The sequence below is a fragment of the Anabrus simplex genome, chromosome 5 (genome assembly GCF_040414725.1).
Source record: "Anabrus simplex isolate iqAnaSimp1 chromosome 5, ASM4041472v1, whole genome shotgun sequence".
NCBI classification, from domain to species: Eukaryota; Metazoa; Arthropoda; class Insecta; order Orthoptera; family Tettigoniidae; genus Anabrus; species Anabrus simplex.
Genome location: NC_090269.1, coordinates 19914623 through 19932234, shown reverse-complemented (window position 1 = coordinate 19932234; position 17612 = coordinate 19914623). Strand labels below are relative to the sequence as shown.

Below are 17612 nucleotides of genomic sequence, written 5' to 3'. Positions count from 1 at the left end.
ATATATCCTATTTCGAAATGCTTTAATTATATTACAGGGCTCATAAAACAGTGTCCATTTCGTCTCCACCACATACGCAATTATCTTCAATTTCTCGATGGCGGGATTTTGCTAGGCGTTAGAACTTATTTTCACTTCTGTCATATCGAGTGTCTCATGCAGGCCTTGGTAGTGGCCATTTTTTGTTGCGGCAACAGTGGGTTTTTCGGCAGACTTAAATATCTGTTAAAAACTGTTCTGTATATATAGGTGCAATATTTAGCCATATATCTGTCTCGTTTGAAAGGATAGTACAGTACCGGTCAAAAGTTTAGGACCACATTAAAAAATCATGAAGTTCCATCTAAGACCTACAATTTTGCTACTAGACCTCTGTATTTTCTTTCCTGAGCTCTTGCATCTAATATGATGTACATCGCCTGATTTCAGTGATTTATGCCAAGTTTTGTATAAATTATACAATTTTAACTGTTGGAAGGTCACATCAGAAAGTCAATATTTTTGGAAATATTATGTACTGTATCCCCTAATTGGTTTCAAGTATCACCACAAAGATTCTTGTAGAGACTTAGCAATAGTTAGGGGTCATTTTAGTATAAATATAAAAATTTCTGAAAAATGCGGCACTCATTTTTGTGCGTTTATTTTTTTCTCAAACCAGCGCAAAAATAGTCAATTTTACCTTGTTCTTGTCATAGCTCTCAGTGTGAGCTATGATCATCAGAAATGTGTTCTAGGATGCCATCCGCAGAGTGCAAATGAAAAACTATCAGGGCAGATAAGTTTGACGCCGATAGCTCGTGCTGAGACCTTGGGCCTTACATGACAAAGGCAAAGAAAAATCAACAATTTTGGCCCTGGTTAAAGAAAATAAAACACGCAAAAACGGTGCCGCATATGTTCGGAATTTTTATATTTATACTAAAATGGCCCCCACCAATTCCTAAGTCTACAAAAAAATCTTGTTGGTGATACTTGCAACCAATTAGAGTATTCAGAACATTATATTACCAAAATTTGTGATTTTTTGGTGTGACCTTCCAAATGTTAAAAATTCATAAATTCTACAGTATTTGGACTAACTCAATGAAATCAGGCGACATATATCCTATTAGATATGAGAGCTCAGAAAGAAAATTACAGAGGTCTAGTGGCACAATTTTAGGTTCTAGATGACATTTCGTGATTTCTTTATGTGGTCCTAAACTTTTGACCGGTACTGTAACTGTATCCCTTCAAATAACTATTGCACTAGGTAATGAAAGATAATAACTCTTCATATTATTTTGACATAAATATGTCTTATGACTAGGGATCATCCGAAAATGTGCGTAACGTGACGCGACAAAATGTGTAACGGAAGTGTAACCATAACAACCGTGCACGCAGTGATGTAAGGTATGGATGGATGGTCAGACAATGTTGCCTGGCAACTGTTCAGGCTAAGGTTTATGGCTGGTTGCCATCTGAAATGAGCAGCTGTTGATGGATGGCCATGACCGCGAGACATACTTATGATCATTTGATGTCGCAAAGGAAAAAGTGATATCTTTTTTCTTTTCAGCGGTCATAAAATGCACTAGTGATTATGAGAGATTTGTATACTATGCAGGTCCAAAGTCATACTCTCTCTCTCTCTCTCTCTCTCTCCCTCTCTCTCTCTCTCTCTCTCTCTCCAGATCTGGTTTCCCTTTTCAGTGCAACGCAATATAACATTATTCTGCAAGAGATAATATTTTATACTAGGCACTGTTACGAAGCATTAAAAGGAGAGACTGTTATATATATAGCCATATATCTGTCTCGTTTGAAGGTATCGTAAATGGTCCCTGCCGTAAAATACGATCACGAACTCGTAGGCTATGTTCTAGATATATCGAGCATGAAATTCATCGAGCAGCTATTGAAACATAGCTTATCGATTGTGAATGAAAGTACGAATAAGTTCGCATCCTATAGTAGGACCAGTCCATTCGCTTTTCACATTTACGTGCTTGCAATTGCGTACCGAGCCTTTCCTAATAGCCTACACCTAGCACGGTGGAGGAGAAACGTTATGAGTGGTAAACATGTATCCACTCCGCATTACTAATGCTGCCATAGTCTGGGTGAGGTCTAACCTGTGGGTAGCATGCGAACCACGATGCCTTGGAAATAGTTTGAATGAATACAGGGTGTAGGGGCAAAACATTGTCAAATTTCCCTATGGGAAAATCAAATGATTATAAAATAGTATGTCTCTCAGGCATGCCCATCCATCAGCGGTTGCCATAATTTCAGATGACCGTCAGTCATAAGCCTGCACGGTTGCTAGGTAACAGAGTCTGGCCATCCATCCGTATTTACATCACAGCCTGCACAGTTGTTAGGTAACATAGTCTGGCCATCCATCCGTATTTACATCACAGCCTGCACAGTTGCTAGGTAACATAGTCTGGCCATCCATCCGTATTTTACATCACAGCCTGCACAGTTGCTAGGTAACATAGTCTGGCCATCCATCCGTATTTACATCACAGCCTGCACAGTTGCTAGGTAACATAGTCTGGCCATCCATCCGTATTTACATCACAGCCTGCACAGTTGCTAGGTAACAGAGTCTGGCCATCCATCCGTATTTACATCACAGCCTGCACAGTTGCTAGGTAACAGAGTCTGGCCATCCATCCGTATTTACATCACAGCCTGCACAGTTGCTAGGTAACATAGTCTGGCCATCCATCCGTATTTTACATCACAGCCTGCACGGTTGCTAGGTAACATAGTCTGGCCTCCATCCGTACTTTACATCACAGCCTGCACAGTTGCTAGGTAACATAGTCTGGCCATCCATCCGTATTTACATCACAGCCTGCACAGTTGCTAGGTAACAGAGTCTGGCCATCCATCCGTATTTACATCACAGCCTGCACAGTTGCTAGGTAACATAGTCTGGCCATCCATCCGTATTTTACATCACAGCCTGCACGGTTGCTAGGTAACATAGTCTGGCCTCCATCCGTACTTTACATCACATTCTGCACGGTTGCTAGGTAACAGAGTCTGGCCATCCATCCGTATTTTACATCACATTCTACATGATTGCTAGGTAAGATAGTCTGGCCATCCATCCGTATTTTACATCACAGCCTGCACGGTTGCTACGTAACATAGTCTGGCCATCCATCCGTATTTTACATCACAGCCTGCACGGTTGCTACGTAACATAGTCTGGCCATCCATCCGTATTTTACATCACAGCCTGCACGATTGCTAGGTTACACTTCCATCACACATTTTGTTACATGACACTATGTCTTTACACTAATTTTTGGATGCACCCCCCCCCCCCCAAAAAGACATTTAAGTAAAATCCCGTCGATAGTAGCAGGGCGTGCAAAAGGTGATTAGGACAATTAAGAAAGATGATAGGAATCACCTCGCAATGTAGGCCTATTCTTATACATCCAGATTCAAATATTCAAATATCGCAAGTAGCATGATGGCATTTTAAACTAGATCTGCGGCCCATATGTCTCCAAAGGAGCCTTCACGACGCCTTAAATCACAGAAAGTTACAAACAAACAAAAACACCCTTTCACTGTCTAGTAGTTCATAAACGTGGGGAGACTTCTACTTGATAAATTTTGGTTGCAAAACTACATTACCTTACCTTCTCCCCATTAACTCTAGATGAAAATTTCGATTTGAGTGATTCCTATCCTCTTTTAAAAACCCTTAAATACATGGTGTAGCATATCTGCTACATGGTTTTTGAAAACGATGTAAGCGCCTCTCGAGAGAATTTCGTGAACTATTGCAAGCTCCCCACGTGCGAGTATTTACGACCTGATGCCCTTCCTGACGTCAAACTCATCAGTAGAGATGGGAATTATAGGCACTAATAGGTTAAAATACAAACGTTTTTGAACAAGGCTCAAGGGTAATCTAGCCGCTCTGCGGTAATGCCGGTGAGTTACATAAATTCTAGGAGTTCTAATAGTTCAGATCGCTAATATTGCATTTTAATTTATTCGTGCCTATAATTCCCATCTCTACTCATCAGATGACTTAAAGGTGTAATGAATGACGTGGTACATGGTAGTAGTAAAGGAGAAGGTGAAAGCCGGTGCCGGCACATAGCCTACTCCTGTCAAATAAATCCAACAGGTCTGCTCAGGCTTAACGTCTCCATCCAACGGACGAATCGCCATCAACAACGTCATATGCCCTCACTCCATATGAGCACTGCGGAGAGGTTTAGAATGTAATCCATGCTTTTGACTTGCAATCTAGTGATTAGACATTGTATACCTCTACCTCTCCTGCCGGCCAACATTTTGAAGGTGAAAATTTTTTCGACCAACGCAACTCGAACCGGTTATCCACGGTGTGAGACAATTTACAGGGTGAACCCGAACTCCACCCACGATCTTTCGGAGTTTGTTCAGGGATACCTTCTGAGTATATTGGTATACGGGACCCGTAGTCTCCGGTGGCTCTTAGTAGTAGTAGTAGTAGTAGTAGTAGTAGTAGTAGTAGTAGTAGTAGTAGTAGTAGTAGTTTTTGTTATGGCAGGGGAAAATCTTTTAAAGACACCACTCTGTGTGGGAGTTGGATTTCCACCAACTAAAAACCCCTGCCCTCTTCACTCAAACCATTCTGGAACTGCTTGTCGGCATGACATCAGAATGGAGTGATGTATGTTATTAAGTTCTTCCTTTCTCTTCTTTCTCCTTCATCCCCGTAATGCTTGTCGCCATTGCCTTTACTGTGTTCCAGGCAAACGGGCTCTCTAACATAATCTGAACCAGATTCTCTGGCGTGAGTTGTCGGCCAAGTTGTTGGCAGGCTTTTCTTCGTTCTTCTTCCCATCGAACACAGTAGAAAAAGGTGTGTTCTACTGTATCCCTTTCAGAACAGTACCAACAACCATCTCCCTGCGTCTTTCCCATCTTCATGGCGTATACGCCGAATCTTCCATGTCCTGTCAGGATCTGCGACAGATAGTAATCTACCTGCCGATGTCTACATTTAAGCCAGTCTCCTATGTTGGGTATTAGCTTTTTTGTCCATTGGCCAACATCGGTTGTGCCATCCCATCGGTCTTGCCAGTCTAGTAAGAGTTGGTTCCTCGAGGCTTTCTTTTCCTCAGCAGATATAGTTGCACCCCTTTCATGCCAAAGTTTTCTCTCTGCAACGAGGAGGTCAATGGGAATACTGGCAGCTACAACTTGTAAAGCTGCTGTGGAAACAGTTCGATATGCACAGGTAACTCTGAGCAGCATTTTCCTCTGTACTCTTTCCATAGCTCTTCGGTGAATCTTCCTCCTGAGTGCATTGTGCCAGATAGGTGCAGCATAAAGTAAAATGGAATATACTGCAGAGCACATAATCTGTCTCTTAACTGTTCTTGGTCCCCCGATGTTGGACATAAGTCTGGCTAATGCCGATGCCTTCTAGTAGTAGTAGTAGTAGTAGTAGTAGTAGTAGTCAACCCGTGTCTATATGTTCACTCTTACTCAGCTTATAATCATTCTTTTTTTACAACTTGCTTTACGTCGCACCGACACAGATAGGTCTTATGGCAACGATGGGATAAAAAAGACCTAGGAGTGGGAAGGAATCGGCCATGGCCTTAATTAAGGTACAGTTCAAGCATTTTCCTCGTGTGAAAATGGGAAACGACGAAAAACATCTTCAGAGCTGCCGACAGTGGGGCTCGAACCCACTATCTCCCGGATGCAAGCTCACAGCTGCGCGCCCCTAACCGCACGGCCGACTCGCCCGGTAGAATCATTCTGTAATTTCCATTCTCCGTACTTATAAAATTTACTATATCAATATAAAAGATCGGCATGTACTGCATTTAATTTTACAGTGACTGAATAAAACGAGTCGTGTTTTGAATCCCGTGTAACGTATAGAACAACAGCTCTTTTTAGATTTTCCCTGCGGCGCTCAATGGTTTGCATGTGTAATTTGACACGTAAAACTGGCATTGTAATGCCAAAACAAACAATAGCTGTCGTACGTGTTAGATATATTCGCTTGCTGCCATTCAGTATGTTCATTATGTTTTTACTATGTCGAAAGCATAGAGTATTATTTTGGGGTTTTAACTTCCACTAGGCCCGCCTTTGTGGTGTAGTATTTAGTGTGATTAGCTGCCATTCCCGGACGCCCGGGTTCGATTCCCGGCTCTGCCACGAAATTTGAAAAGTGGTACGGGGACTGGAACGGGAGTCCACTTAGCCACGGGAGGACAAATGAGTATAGGGGGTTCGATTCCACCTCATTCATCCTCGAAGTGGATTTCCGTGATTTCCCCACTTCTTCTCCAGAAAATGCCGGGATGGTACCTAACTTAAAGTCACGGCCGCTTCCTTCCCTTTTCCTTGCCTGTCCCTTCCATACCCTACAAGGCCCCTGTTCAGCATAGCAGATGATGCCACCTGGGCGAAGAACTGGTCGTCCTCTCCAGTTGTATCCCCACCCCGACCAAACGCCTCACGCTCCAGGACACTGCCCTTGAGGCGGTAGAGGTGGGATTCCTCGCTGAATCCGGGAGAAAATCAACCCTGGACGGTAAACGTATTATAAGTTTTAAAAATTAATAACTTTCACTGGTGTTTAGTACAGAACTGATCACTTTCCAAAACTGTTCCAATGACCGCACGTCGGGAGACGGTCCAGAATCTAGACATTTTGCACAGAACACAAAAAAAATCATGATAAATACATGAGATTACACATGTTTAAACATATAGCTATTTTTAACCAAGACAGAAAGTGAGATTAATGATTTTTAACAACCGTATGCCTTACATATGGAAAACAAGAAATGATGAAAAGATTTAGTATTTGTAGAAGATCTCATTCCTATTCATTTCCATGCAACTGCTGAACAAACGTTATGAACGTGACTCTATTATAACTGAATTTTATGTTATTATTATTATTATTATTATTATTATTATTATTATTATTATTATTATTATTCCAAGAATTTCGTGGAACGCAGACGTGTAAGAAGGTGCGGGTGTGAATGGGTGAACAGAGAAAAGATGAGAAGATAATTTAAAACACTAAATTCTGATTTTTTAATTTCCTTTTTTCTGGTTTTAAAATTGATAACTAATCTGAATAAGGAACAACAATAACGGTTCAGGAGCTCCTCAGCTCGTATAACAAGGTTTGACTATAAGTCCAAAATTATGTACAATAGCGAAAATTATTAGCACAACAGTTTACAAAGAAAGAGCTCTAAGGGAACACAATTTCAAATAGCATAATTGTTCCACTCACATCGTATAGCAGTTTGCTTTAAACGTTCATACAATCCAGCCTCTTCGACGCACCAATTGTTCTGTCAAATTTTACACTAGATAAACTTCAAAACAGTGTTTATTGTCATTTCAGCTCGACAGTACACTTGTCCATAATTAATGACAGTTTAAATAGAGGCAATAAGTGCCCATTCTAAATGGCCTTAGTGTACAAAAGAAAAGGTTTAAGAAATCGGCCATGAACAAATTCGTAGGAGGCGAAACACTTACACTTCTTTTGAAATACACTTAAAATCGTATATGGGTTTGTGGCCCGAAGTTACAGGGGCTAAGCCTATACTACAGAGGGCGACTGGATGGCGAAATATTAAGTTCCAAAATGGTTTCAAGAATTTAGAATTTTAGAAAATCATAGTCACCCCCATACCAAGTTCAATGGGAATTAATAGAGGTTAAACACTCTTTATTCCCTAAGTTACATATTTCTCAGCAGGGATTCGAATAGAGTCCTTAGACTTGCTTGAAAATGTACATTTAAAAGGTGATATTAAACTTTAGAAATTTACATTAAGAAAGAATTTTGAAACCTTCCCTTTACGTTAACTCACTGGAGCTATCACGTTTTTAAAAGATGTCTGCCATTACCTTGAGCTGGTGGGCCTTCCGACGACGGGCAAGGCTGCCCCTGCCTCCACTTATACCGTATGCACTCTAAGACTGGAGCGACGAAGATGACAAAATGACTCAAAAGCGCCCAGCTTATATAACAACTCAGGAGGAAGGTTCTCGAACTCTCTTGACCTAGGCAGAATGCCTGTACAAACACACCCAGTTTAATTGACTACAAAAAATACTGTATACAAAAATTTCTGATTGGTTAATAACACAAGTAAGAAGGAAGACGAAGTAGTGCTAATAACCTCAGCACACAAAAAAAACAATCTACAAACATTTAAAGTTTACCAACTTACAGAATAGAAAATACCCTTAAAAATTAAGGGGACATATAAGACAATATTACAGACATCTAAAGACTAGAGGTCCAAACTTCTTTAGATAGCCTACACAGTTCATGGTTTACATCACAGATGGCCTTATAGAAGGCGCACACTTCAACTGAATGGAGAATGTGTACCTCCGGTATTATTATTATTATTATTATTATTATTATTATTATTATTATTATTATTATTATTATTATTATTATTATTATTATTATTACATACTTTCCGTGGAGCACAGAGGCATAAGAAGGTGCGGGCGTGAATGGGTGAACAGAGGAAAGATCAAATCTTAATTTAAAACTCTAAAATTTGAAATTTAATTTCTTTCCTTGTTTTTTCCTCTGTACACATGTAAATGAACAACATCAAGTAACAGTTGGATAGCTCTGGAAACAATAGTTATTTGAAACCCAAGAATACTCGGTAAAATAGACAATGATTTTTAAGAGATGAGTATGGTAGCTCAAACGTTACACTATTACAAAGAGCACTCCTGCTCCAATCAATTACAAGTTAGGAGACGGGGCTCCAAAATTTACAGACTTACAACATTCCAGCCTCTCCATGGCCCAATTCTCTATTTTTACATTGGATTAAATATAAACAGTTTTCACTGTCTTACTCGCTCGACAGTCTAAGTTACATTTAAATATGGATAGTTAACATTTAACAGGGGCACTAAGTGCCCATTCTACATGGCCTTCATGAAAAAAAAAGGATTAAATATCGGCCGTAAACCAAAATGCTGATAGGCGACCACTTGCACTCCTTTGGAATTACACACTGAAACTCTAAAAACCCTATGTGGGCTTATGAGCCGAAGTTACAGAGGCTAAACCTATAGTACAGAAGTGACTGGATGGAGACAAAATTTTAAATTACAAAAGGAAGAGATAAATTTTAAAGTTTACGAAATCATATTCACCCCAATACCAAGTTGAATGGAAATTAAAGGAGGGTTCACACTCCTTATTCCCTAAGTTAGAATATAGTCTTTAGACTGGTTTGAAAGTTTACATTGAATGCTTGAGTTTTGCATTAAGTAAGAATGTTGAAACCTTCCCCTCAAGTTAGCCTTCTGAGACTATTACATGATTAAAAGATGTCTGCCATTACCTTGAGCTGGTGGGCCTTCCGGTGATAGGCAAGGCTTGTCCCCTGCCTCCTTTACAAACACACTCGGGTAAACCTCTTGACTGGAGCGATCGAAAGACAACATTGCCCAAAAGGCCCCAGCTTTTATAGTAGAGAGAAAGGTTCCAGAATTCTCTGGGCCGAAAAAAGGTTCCAGAATTCTCTGGGCCGAAGCTCGGTACACGCCCCCATTTGTGACTGGTTAATTTCTTAAATATCCCAAAATTTGTATTGCCCAATTTGAAGAAGGAGGGAAGAGATAGAAGTGCTAGTAACCTTAGTTCACTAAAAACAATCTATAAACAATTCAGTTTAGAAAACTTATAAATATCAAAATACATCTGAAGACAAAGTTCGAAACTTCTTCGGAGATAAGTTTCACTGTTCATAAAACAGATGGCCTTCAAAAAGGCGCTCGCTTAAATGAACGGAATGGGTGTACCTCCGGTACAATTATTATTTATCTATAATAATATAAAGAGGAAACATTTGTTTGTTTGTAACGAATAGACTCAAAAACTACTGAAACGATTTTAAAAATTTCTTCACCTATAGAAAGCTACATTGCGAGTGAGTAACATGGGCTGTATTTTATTTTCAAAACAATTCGAAGTGGGGGGCTCGGGGGGGGGGAGATATAAAAATAATAGGCTAAAATACGCAAAATATCGAATTTGTCGTATAAGGACGAGACAAAGCTCATTTTAATCCTCTTGACGCAAAGAACAAAATTCGGTAAGCCCTCTGGGCCCGAAAACCATGTTTTAAGGCCCTAAAACCAACCGTTACGGAGATATTGGCACCACTCTACCCCTGCTATAGGAATCGGATAAAGTAATGAACTGCCGTAACCATAGCAACGTCTGCTCCAGGATTCTACAGCAGCGAAATTATCTACAATAAATCACAAAAACTTAACATGTTACAGGCATGAAAATTGATATTTGGAATCCTCTTTAAAAATAAAAGAACACAAATATTCGTTTTCGGAAAATCCACTTAAGGGGGGAGGGGGAAGAAAGTAAGGAAAGAGTTGAATTATTTATATGAGGATACATATATCTCAAAAAAGAAGATGTTACAGACTTTAAAATTTGTACTTGAAATCTCCTTTAAAAATGCACTCTTTTTGGAAAATCCACTTTAGGGGGTGAAAATAAAAAAGCGGGTGATTTTTTTTTTGAAATGAGTGTCTTGTTCTTCTATCGCTTTACCCACACCTGTGAGGTTGCGGTTGCGAACTGTGTCGCACATGTGGATCAAACCCTGTTTTACGGCTGGATGCCCTTCCTGACGGCAACCGTATGTGTAGGGATGTAATTTATACTTCTATACTAATATTATAAAGAGGAAAAAATTGTATATTTGTTTGTAACGGATAGACTCAAATACTACTGAACCGATTTTAAAAATTACTTCACCTGTAGAAAGCTACATTGCCAGTGAGTAATATGGGCCGTATTTTATTTTCAAAACAATTTGAGGGGCTGACGACGGTGGGAGATATAAAAATATTAAAATAATAGGCTAATATAGGCGAAATCGAATTTGTCGTACAAGGACGAGACAAAGCTCATTTTAAGCCCCTTGACGCAAAGAACAAAACTCGGCAAATCCTTCGGGTTCGAAAACCATGTTTGAAGGCCCTAAAACCAACCGTTATGGAGATATTGTAACCACACTATCCCTGCTCTAGGAATTGGATAAAGAAACGAACGGCCGTAACCATGGCAACGTCAGCTCCAGGATTCTACAGCAGCGAGATTATGCATGTAACTTACCGGTACGTTTGGGCATAGCTGCCAACCAAAATTGATACACATATGACTTACTATCTGGAAAAAATAAACTGTTGTGTAAGACGCTCATAGCACTCCTTTGGGCGGGGATGGAAAGGGAGTGAAGTATAAAAATAATAGCCCCGGAGATCTCCGTAGTACAGCGACCAGCGGTTGCCGACCGGCCTCCGTTTTTACGTACTGGCTTAGTTTTCAGCATTTTGCGGAGTCTGTTACCTATAGTTTAAACTATTTTCTATCAAATCATGGAGGGGTAGGATCACTGATGTTATTAGTGCCGATATTTTGGTCCACTTTTACGATCATTGTAACCATGAAACCTATATACTGTACACAATTGTCAAGATGGTGCGCCCATGACTTGAAAAAATTTCTCAACATTTATACTCAGATTCATTATATGATGTGCGACATGAGTGACAAGCCCTGAGAATTATAATTCTCGATAATTATAGTAGTTTCTTTTATGCATCGCGTATTTCCTTTATCATTTGTAATAGTTATGAAATGTCGGATCAAACAAATACATTCAATAATATTTATATTTGTGGTACTATCTGGCGAAAGTATACTTACACTAAACCTGCAGCTTTGTGAAGGAAGCAGGTATATCTAGGTGGGAATGAAGGAAAAACATGGTAGCAAAAGATCTTAGAGGTCGACGCTAATTAGGATATAATATTTAGAGGCCCCCATGAAGAAAAGAAGAAGAGGATACACTATAATTCCAAACATGACAAATAATGTCTACGTACTTAAGTAAATACACCAATGATATAAATATCTAATGAAGTCAGTCACACCGATAGTGTGAGTAACTAAATCCAGTTTCTGATAACCCGTACGAAGAACGGGTACTTTTGCTAGTTAATTATAAAATAAGAAGAACAATAGTAATAATTGTTTCAGTTGGTTGTAGACCTATTGAAATTGTACTATTTAGACAGCAAGTGTTTTAGTTTGGATATTCGAATTGTACTGTCATCCAACAGTGAAGTAAGGCTCCATTAGGTGGTTCCTGAGAACAACAGAGCTATTTAACTGGGCACCAGCTGCAACATGGAGGGCCAATAATTTTGCCTGCCTTTTAAAAACGGACGTCTCGCCCAGGTCGAATCTGTAAATTTGCTATTATGAGCTGGACCGATCCTCTGAGACATGTATGATAATAATAAGATGAAGTTAATTATGCATGTACTAACTCCTAATGCATGAGTTTCTGCCTCAAGCTATGGCAAAATTTTGCTCTTTTTTTTTTTTTTTTTTTTTTTCATTTGTTACAATTGGCTGTGGCTTTACGTCGCACCGACACATATAGGTCGTATGGTGATGATGGGATAGTAAAGGGCTGCAAGTGGGAAGGAAGTGGCTGTGGCCTTAATTAAGGTGAGATACTGTGGAAAACCATCTTCAGGGCAGCCGACAGTGGAGTTCGAACCCAATATCTCCTGAATGCAAGTTGACAGCTGCGCGCCCCGAACTGCGCGGCCAACTCGCTCGGTATATTTAGCTTTAACTGGTGTCCCAGCCTCAGTATTTCCCTGTATTGATATTCAAGATATCTTAGGTTTTTCAATCGTGAAATTACCTGCGTTTTGCCCCAGTGTGGCTTTGGGCTCATCAGTTGGATTGCCACATACTTCCAAGATGCTGGCGTCTAGGGAAATATTGAAGTTGCTTAGGTACAGATGATATCCAGTTAAGACATTCAGGGTACAGCCAGTACCGGTGGTACTGCTGTAAAACAGAGATAAATTCGATGGCAAACTACCTCACTACCCTGTATGTCTAGGGCCATATAACCTTTGGTAGTGCTTGTTCATCGTCCAATCAGCCTCCGAGCTGATGGTGTAAGAAGCAAAATACTTTCAAATGATTCAAACATCCTGCCAATATTCTCCTTTGATTAATATTAAGAGAGACTACTAATCTCTTTGCCATGTCCCTTAAAGCATCAACCACCACCAACACTCTTTTGTCTGCCTAATACTATAGATGAAATTAAACGAATACATCTCGTAAGTGTGTAATATTGTCAACCAATCTCAGTGGTGCAATAGCGTTCTCACCGTTAGATAGCTCTTCAATAGTTCTCAGGGAGGCTGAGTGGACTTCAAACCAGCCCTCAGATCCAGGTAAAAATCCTCGAACGTCACGGGGGCAGAACCCATGACCTCCTGTTGAGAGGCAGGCTCATCAGTCATAGACTGCAGAGCCAGGTTCTTTGTAACTATGATGATTATTATTATTATTATTATTATTATTATTATTATTATTATTATTATTATTATTATTATTATTGTTGTTGTTGTTGTTGTTGTTGTTGTACTGGGGGTACACCTTCTCCGTACCGTTGAACTGTGCGCCTTCTAGAAGGCCATCTGTGCTGTGAATCCTGAACTAATGTAACTCAAGATACTTGGACCTTTAACCATTAGATGTCTCTACCATCGGCCTATGTGACCCCTCTGGCAGGATTAAGGACAATTAATTCTGAAAGGAATTTCAATTTTTCCAAGGTGGCAATCCTTAAGTTTTTGCAAATTGTTTTCTTAATGTATCTATGTTGTCAGCACTCCTACAGTTTCCTTCTTAACCAATCAGGAATTTTGTGTATATTTATCTAGCCAGTTAAAATTGGTGGTGTGTACAGACATTCTGCCTATCTCATGAGAGTTCTGGAATCTTCCCCTCTGAGGTGCTATAAAAGCTGGGTGCTTTAGGGCCGTATCGTCATCTTCATCGCTCCAGTCTGGTGTGTGTGTGTGTGTGTGTGCGCGCGCGCGCGCGGCATTATTCGGAGGCAGGGACTTGAGGGGAAGGTTTCAAATTTTCTTGATGTAAAGTTTTAAAGTCATTGCTTAAATGTAAATTTTTGGCAAGTCTGAGGACTCTGTTCAAATCCCTGCTGGGAAACATGTAAATTAAGAGAACAAAAGTGTTCTACCTCTGTCGATTCCCATTCAACTTGGTATGGGGTGACTAAAATTTTCTAAACCACTAAATTCTTCACTCACCTTCGGCATTTAATATTTTTTGTTTAGTCACTCCTCTTTAGTATAGGCTTAGCCTCTGCAACTTTGACTCAGTTAATTTTTAACTGTTAGATTCTTCAGTCCACTGAAACTAATTCTGAGTAATAAATTTATAAACGAGGCTACCTGTTTCTTTTTCAGAGTAATAAATTTATAAACTGCCTGTTTCTTTTTCCGATAGTTTATAAATGTATTACTCAGAATTAGCTTTGGCAGACTGAAGAACCTAACAGTTAAAAAAGAATCTTCTGTTATGCAACCTACATAACTTGTATGTACTTTTATATCGTCATAAAACAAACAAACAAACGACCGACCGACTGACCGACCATTATTATGTTTTTATTATTATTGTATTTGCTTTCTATTTTACTTTTACTTCGATACTTCAACGTAGATTAAATATACTCGTAATTTTCATATATTTTCAGCTTATCGCACCCTATCTCATTTTGGGTTCTTGCCATGGTTTTTAGACTGGGTGCCCTTCCTGGTGCCACATGATTTCTCAGATAGAGATTGGAGCCTTGGCCAACTGGGTAGAAGGCCATCAGCAAAGACACTGCACTAATTATGGCCCAAAGTGTAGATAATGTTATTGATGTAAATTCGAGTTTTTATTCATTTTTATATCCAAACAACCTATGAGTCTCAGCGTCTTTGTCCATCTTACAAATGTATTTTACTTTTCCAGGTTTACCATACATCCGCCTTATTCCCAAAGTAACTGCTGTAGCAGGAGAAGCTCTGCACCTCAAGTGCCCAGTGGCTGGATTCCCCATTGAAGAGATTCGGTGGGAGCGCAGTAAGTAAAAGGGTAACCAAGTTTTGATTACCAGTTCATAGAATTGAAAAATGCTAAATTCACAAGTACTGTATTATTTCTTCAAAATAGTGTGAGAAATCAAATGTGGAACTTCACGATGCTACAGTTAGTTAGCGCACTCAGCTTTCACCAACATAAAACATATCATCAGCAACATCTTTTAGTCCATAGTTAATTAGACAACAAATGGCTACAAGGCATCATGTGGGCAATTCAATACTGATTCTTACATGATATTGATTATTTCATGGATGGCGTCGACTGTTTAAATGATAGGCCATGAACTGAATAAAATGTATTCATACTTTAATAATATTTAAATGGTTGGCCATTTTTGTTTTGTACTTAACTTCTCTTCAAGATGCACTAAATGTACGCAACATGACCTAATAGGTTGAAGGTCGGTTTCAATTACAATGCGGTTGTGAAAATTCAATATTCACAGTAATCAAATATTTTGGATATGGTACTATATCCCAACCCATTGCCTTTGGTATATCCCAAAAAATCCTATCAATTCCAGCTGCTTTTCTTCTCATGTTAATGAAGCCCTAATATTAAACCAAACAAGAGTTGATAAACGAAGCAAGATTGTTGGTAACTCATTTACATGAATGTACTACAATTGCTACATTAATTTACTCTGGGAAGTCTGTAATGATCCCTAGAATAAATCTAACCCAATATGATCTAAGTATGCCATTTCAGATGAGCAGATGACAATTTATCTTGAATGTTACTTTTGCAATGACCTTCAAACATTGCCAAATCATGTGGGTTCTTTTTTTTTTTTTTCTTCACAGTCAGCTGAATATGGCTTCTTCCTGTGTACAATCTTTTAGTGACATAGTGGATAGTATAAAATAGAAGGTATTTGAAGATGGTACACTTACTTCTAACATTATACATTCATAGGTCATTCGGGATCTCTGGGGACAAAGTTTGAAGGGTAATTAGCTTATAAAAAGCCATGTCTCTACCAATGATCATACTCAATTGGAAAGCCAGCATTTCTAACTATAGCCCGACAATGTAATTTCCATTGCAGCAGACTTTTTCGCAGAGCTAGCAAGTCTATCTTATCCCACTCCTCCTGACAGGCTTTTCAGAGGTCATTGTTAGTGCGTGGACGTCTATTTCCTAAGGCCCTTTTCAGGTGTCCAAATGCACAAAAGGCCATGGGTGACCCATCGGATATCTTCATCGGAATGTCAGTAAAAGGAATTGCACAGATTCCCGTTTCCATGTCAGTTATCTCAGTTCTCTCTAAGAACAGATGAGTCAAATGAGAGGTGTGGCTGGATGCTTTATCTTGATGTACCCATACCTAATTTTTCACCCTCCCATACAGCGCTGGGATATCTGTCTTTTAAATTAGTGTTAAAACCTCTTGCTAATAGTATGTAGAGTTCACCTTCACATTATTAGGACACAGTGAAGGGTTAACTTGCCATTGAAGCAGTATCCAGTGATGATCATGAAACCCCTTGGAAAACATTGCTGGCATTCTTCATACAATGTTTGATAAATTATTGTCTCTAGGGCAGTAGTGAATTGAGCGGAGTTTGTTACAATCACTAAGGTGCACATATGCTGCATCTAATGTCACCACATTTATCCTTCTGTCCCCTTCCAGATAGCACTCATGCAACTTTCTTGCATTAGTGCGACGTTCCGAAATGTGATGAGGCAACAGCTTGTGAACTCGGCACTTATGCCGCTCTTCTAATTGGAGGTCCTTGTTGATTATAGTGTTAATCGTTAGAACAGTCATCCCCAACTTACATGTAATAGCCCTTTTAGGGTCAGGGTTACCACCTGAGACAAGGGCCTTCACTTTCCTTACCACTTCTGGTGTACAGCTCGTAGCTAGTTGTGGATTTGCCCATTTTTTCCCTTCTGGAATTAAGCCTATCAGCCTTTGCTGTTTTTATTCAATACAGTACATCCCATTGTTTGATATCAAGAAATCATGTTTCTTGCACATTCCTTGGATTGCAGAATAGCTATATTTAGCATCAGAAAGGCCTGTTATGTAGCCCTCCCAGTACGGGTCAATCCGCTTCAGCATCATTGCAGCTAACATCACAAAATCCTATACGCATGTTCTCAGTACTGACGTGAATCATCACTCCCCGTTTGGGGTACTCAAGTTGATATCAGTGCCGCTAACAGCCTTCAAACTCGTCACCAGAGATCCTGAATGACCTTTTGTATACAAAGAGGTTTTATTAACAGTTTTGCTGTATTTGCATATATTTTTAAGCATGATTGTATAAAATTGTATTTAATTACAATTACTTAGCTAAATGTCCAGCTTTCCTGAGCACCCATCATATTTTTCTAGTTTTTTTATGTACATGTTGTGCTTGCACTTCAGATGCAGTTCTATTTTTATTTTTCTTAATTGCTATGTGCTGTCGGTAAAAGGAAATTGCATTGATTCCTGTTTCCATCTCAGTTATCTCAGTTCTCTCTAAGTCTGTTGACTTCTAACAAATTACTTCTTACCTTAATGGGATATTTCAATCACTTACAATGTACC

At 39.4% G+C, this 17612-nt stretch overlaps 1 protein-coding gene across 1 annotated transcript in view; it reads left to right on the top strand.

Annotated features, from left to right (window-relative positions):
• Positions 1 to 17612, top strand: part of LOC136874332 (cell adhesion molecule Dscam2) — a 1095748-nt gene that overhangs the window by 850321 nt on the left and 227815 nt on the right. Inside the window, exon 8 of the mRNA XM_068227756.1 lies at positions 14936 to 15046. Coding sequence (XP_068083857.1) covers positions 14936 to 15046 — 111 coding nt within the window. The remainder of the gene's footprint in view (positions 1 to 14935; positions 15047 to 17612) is intronic.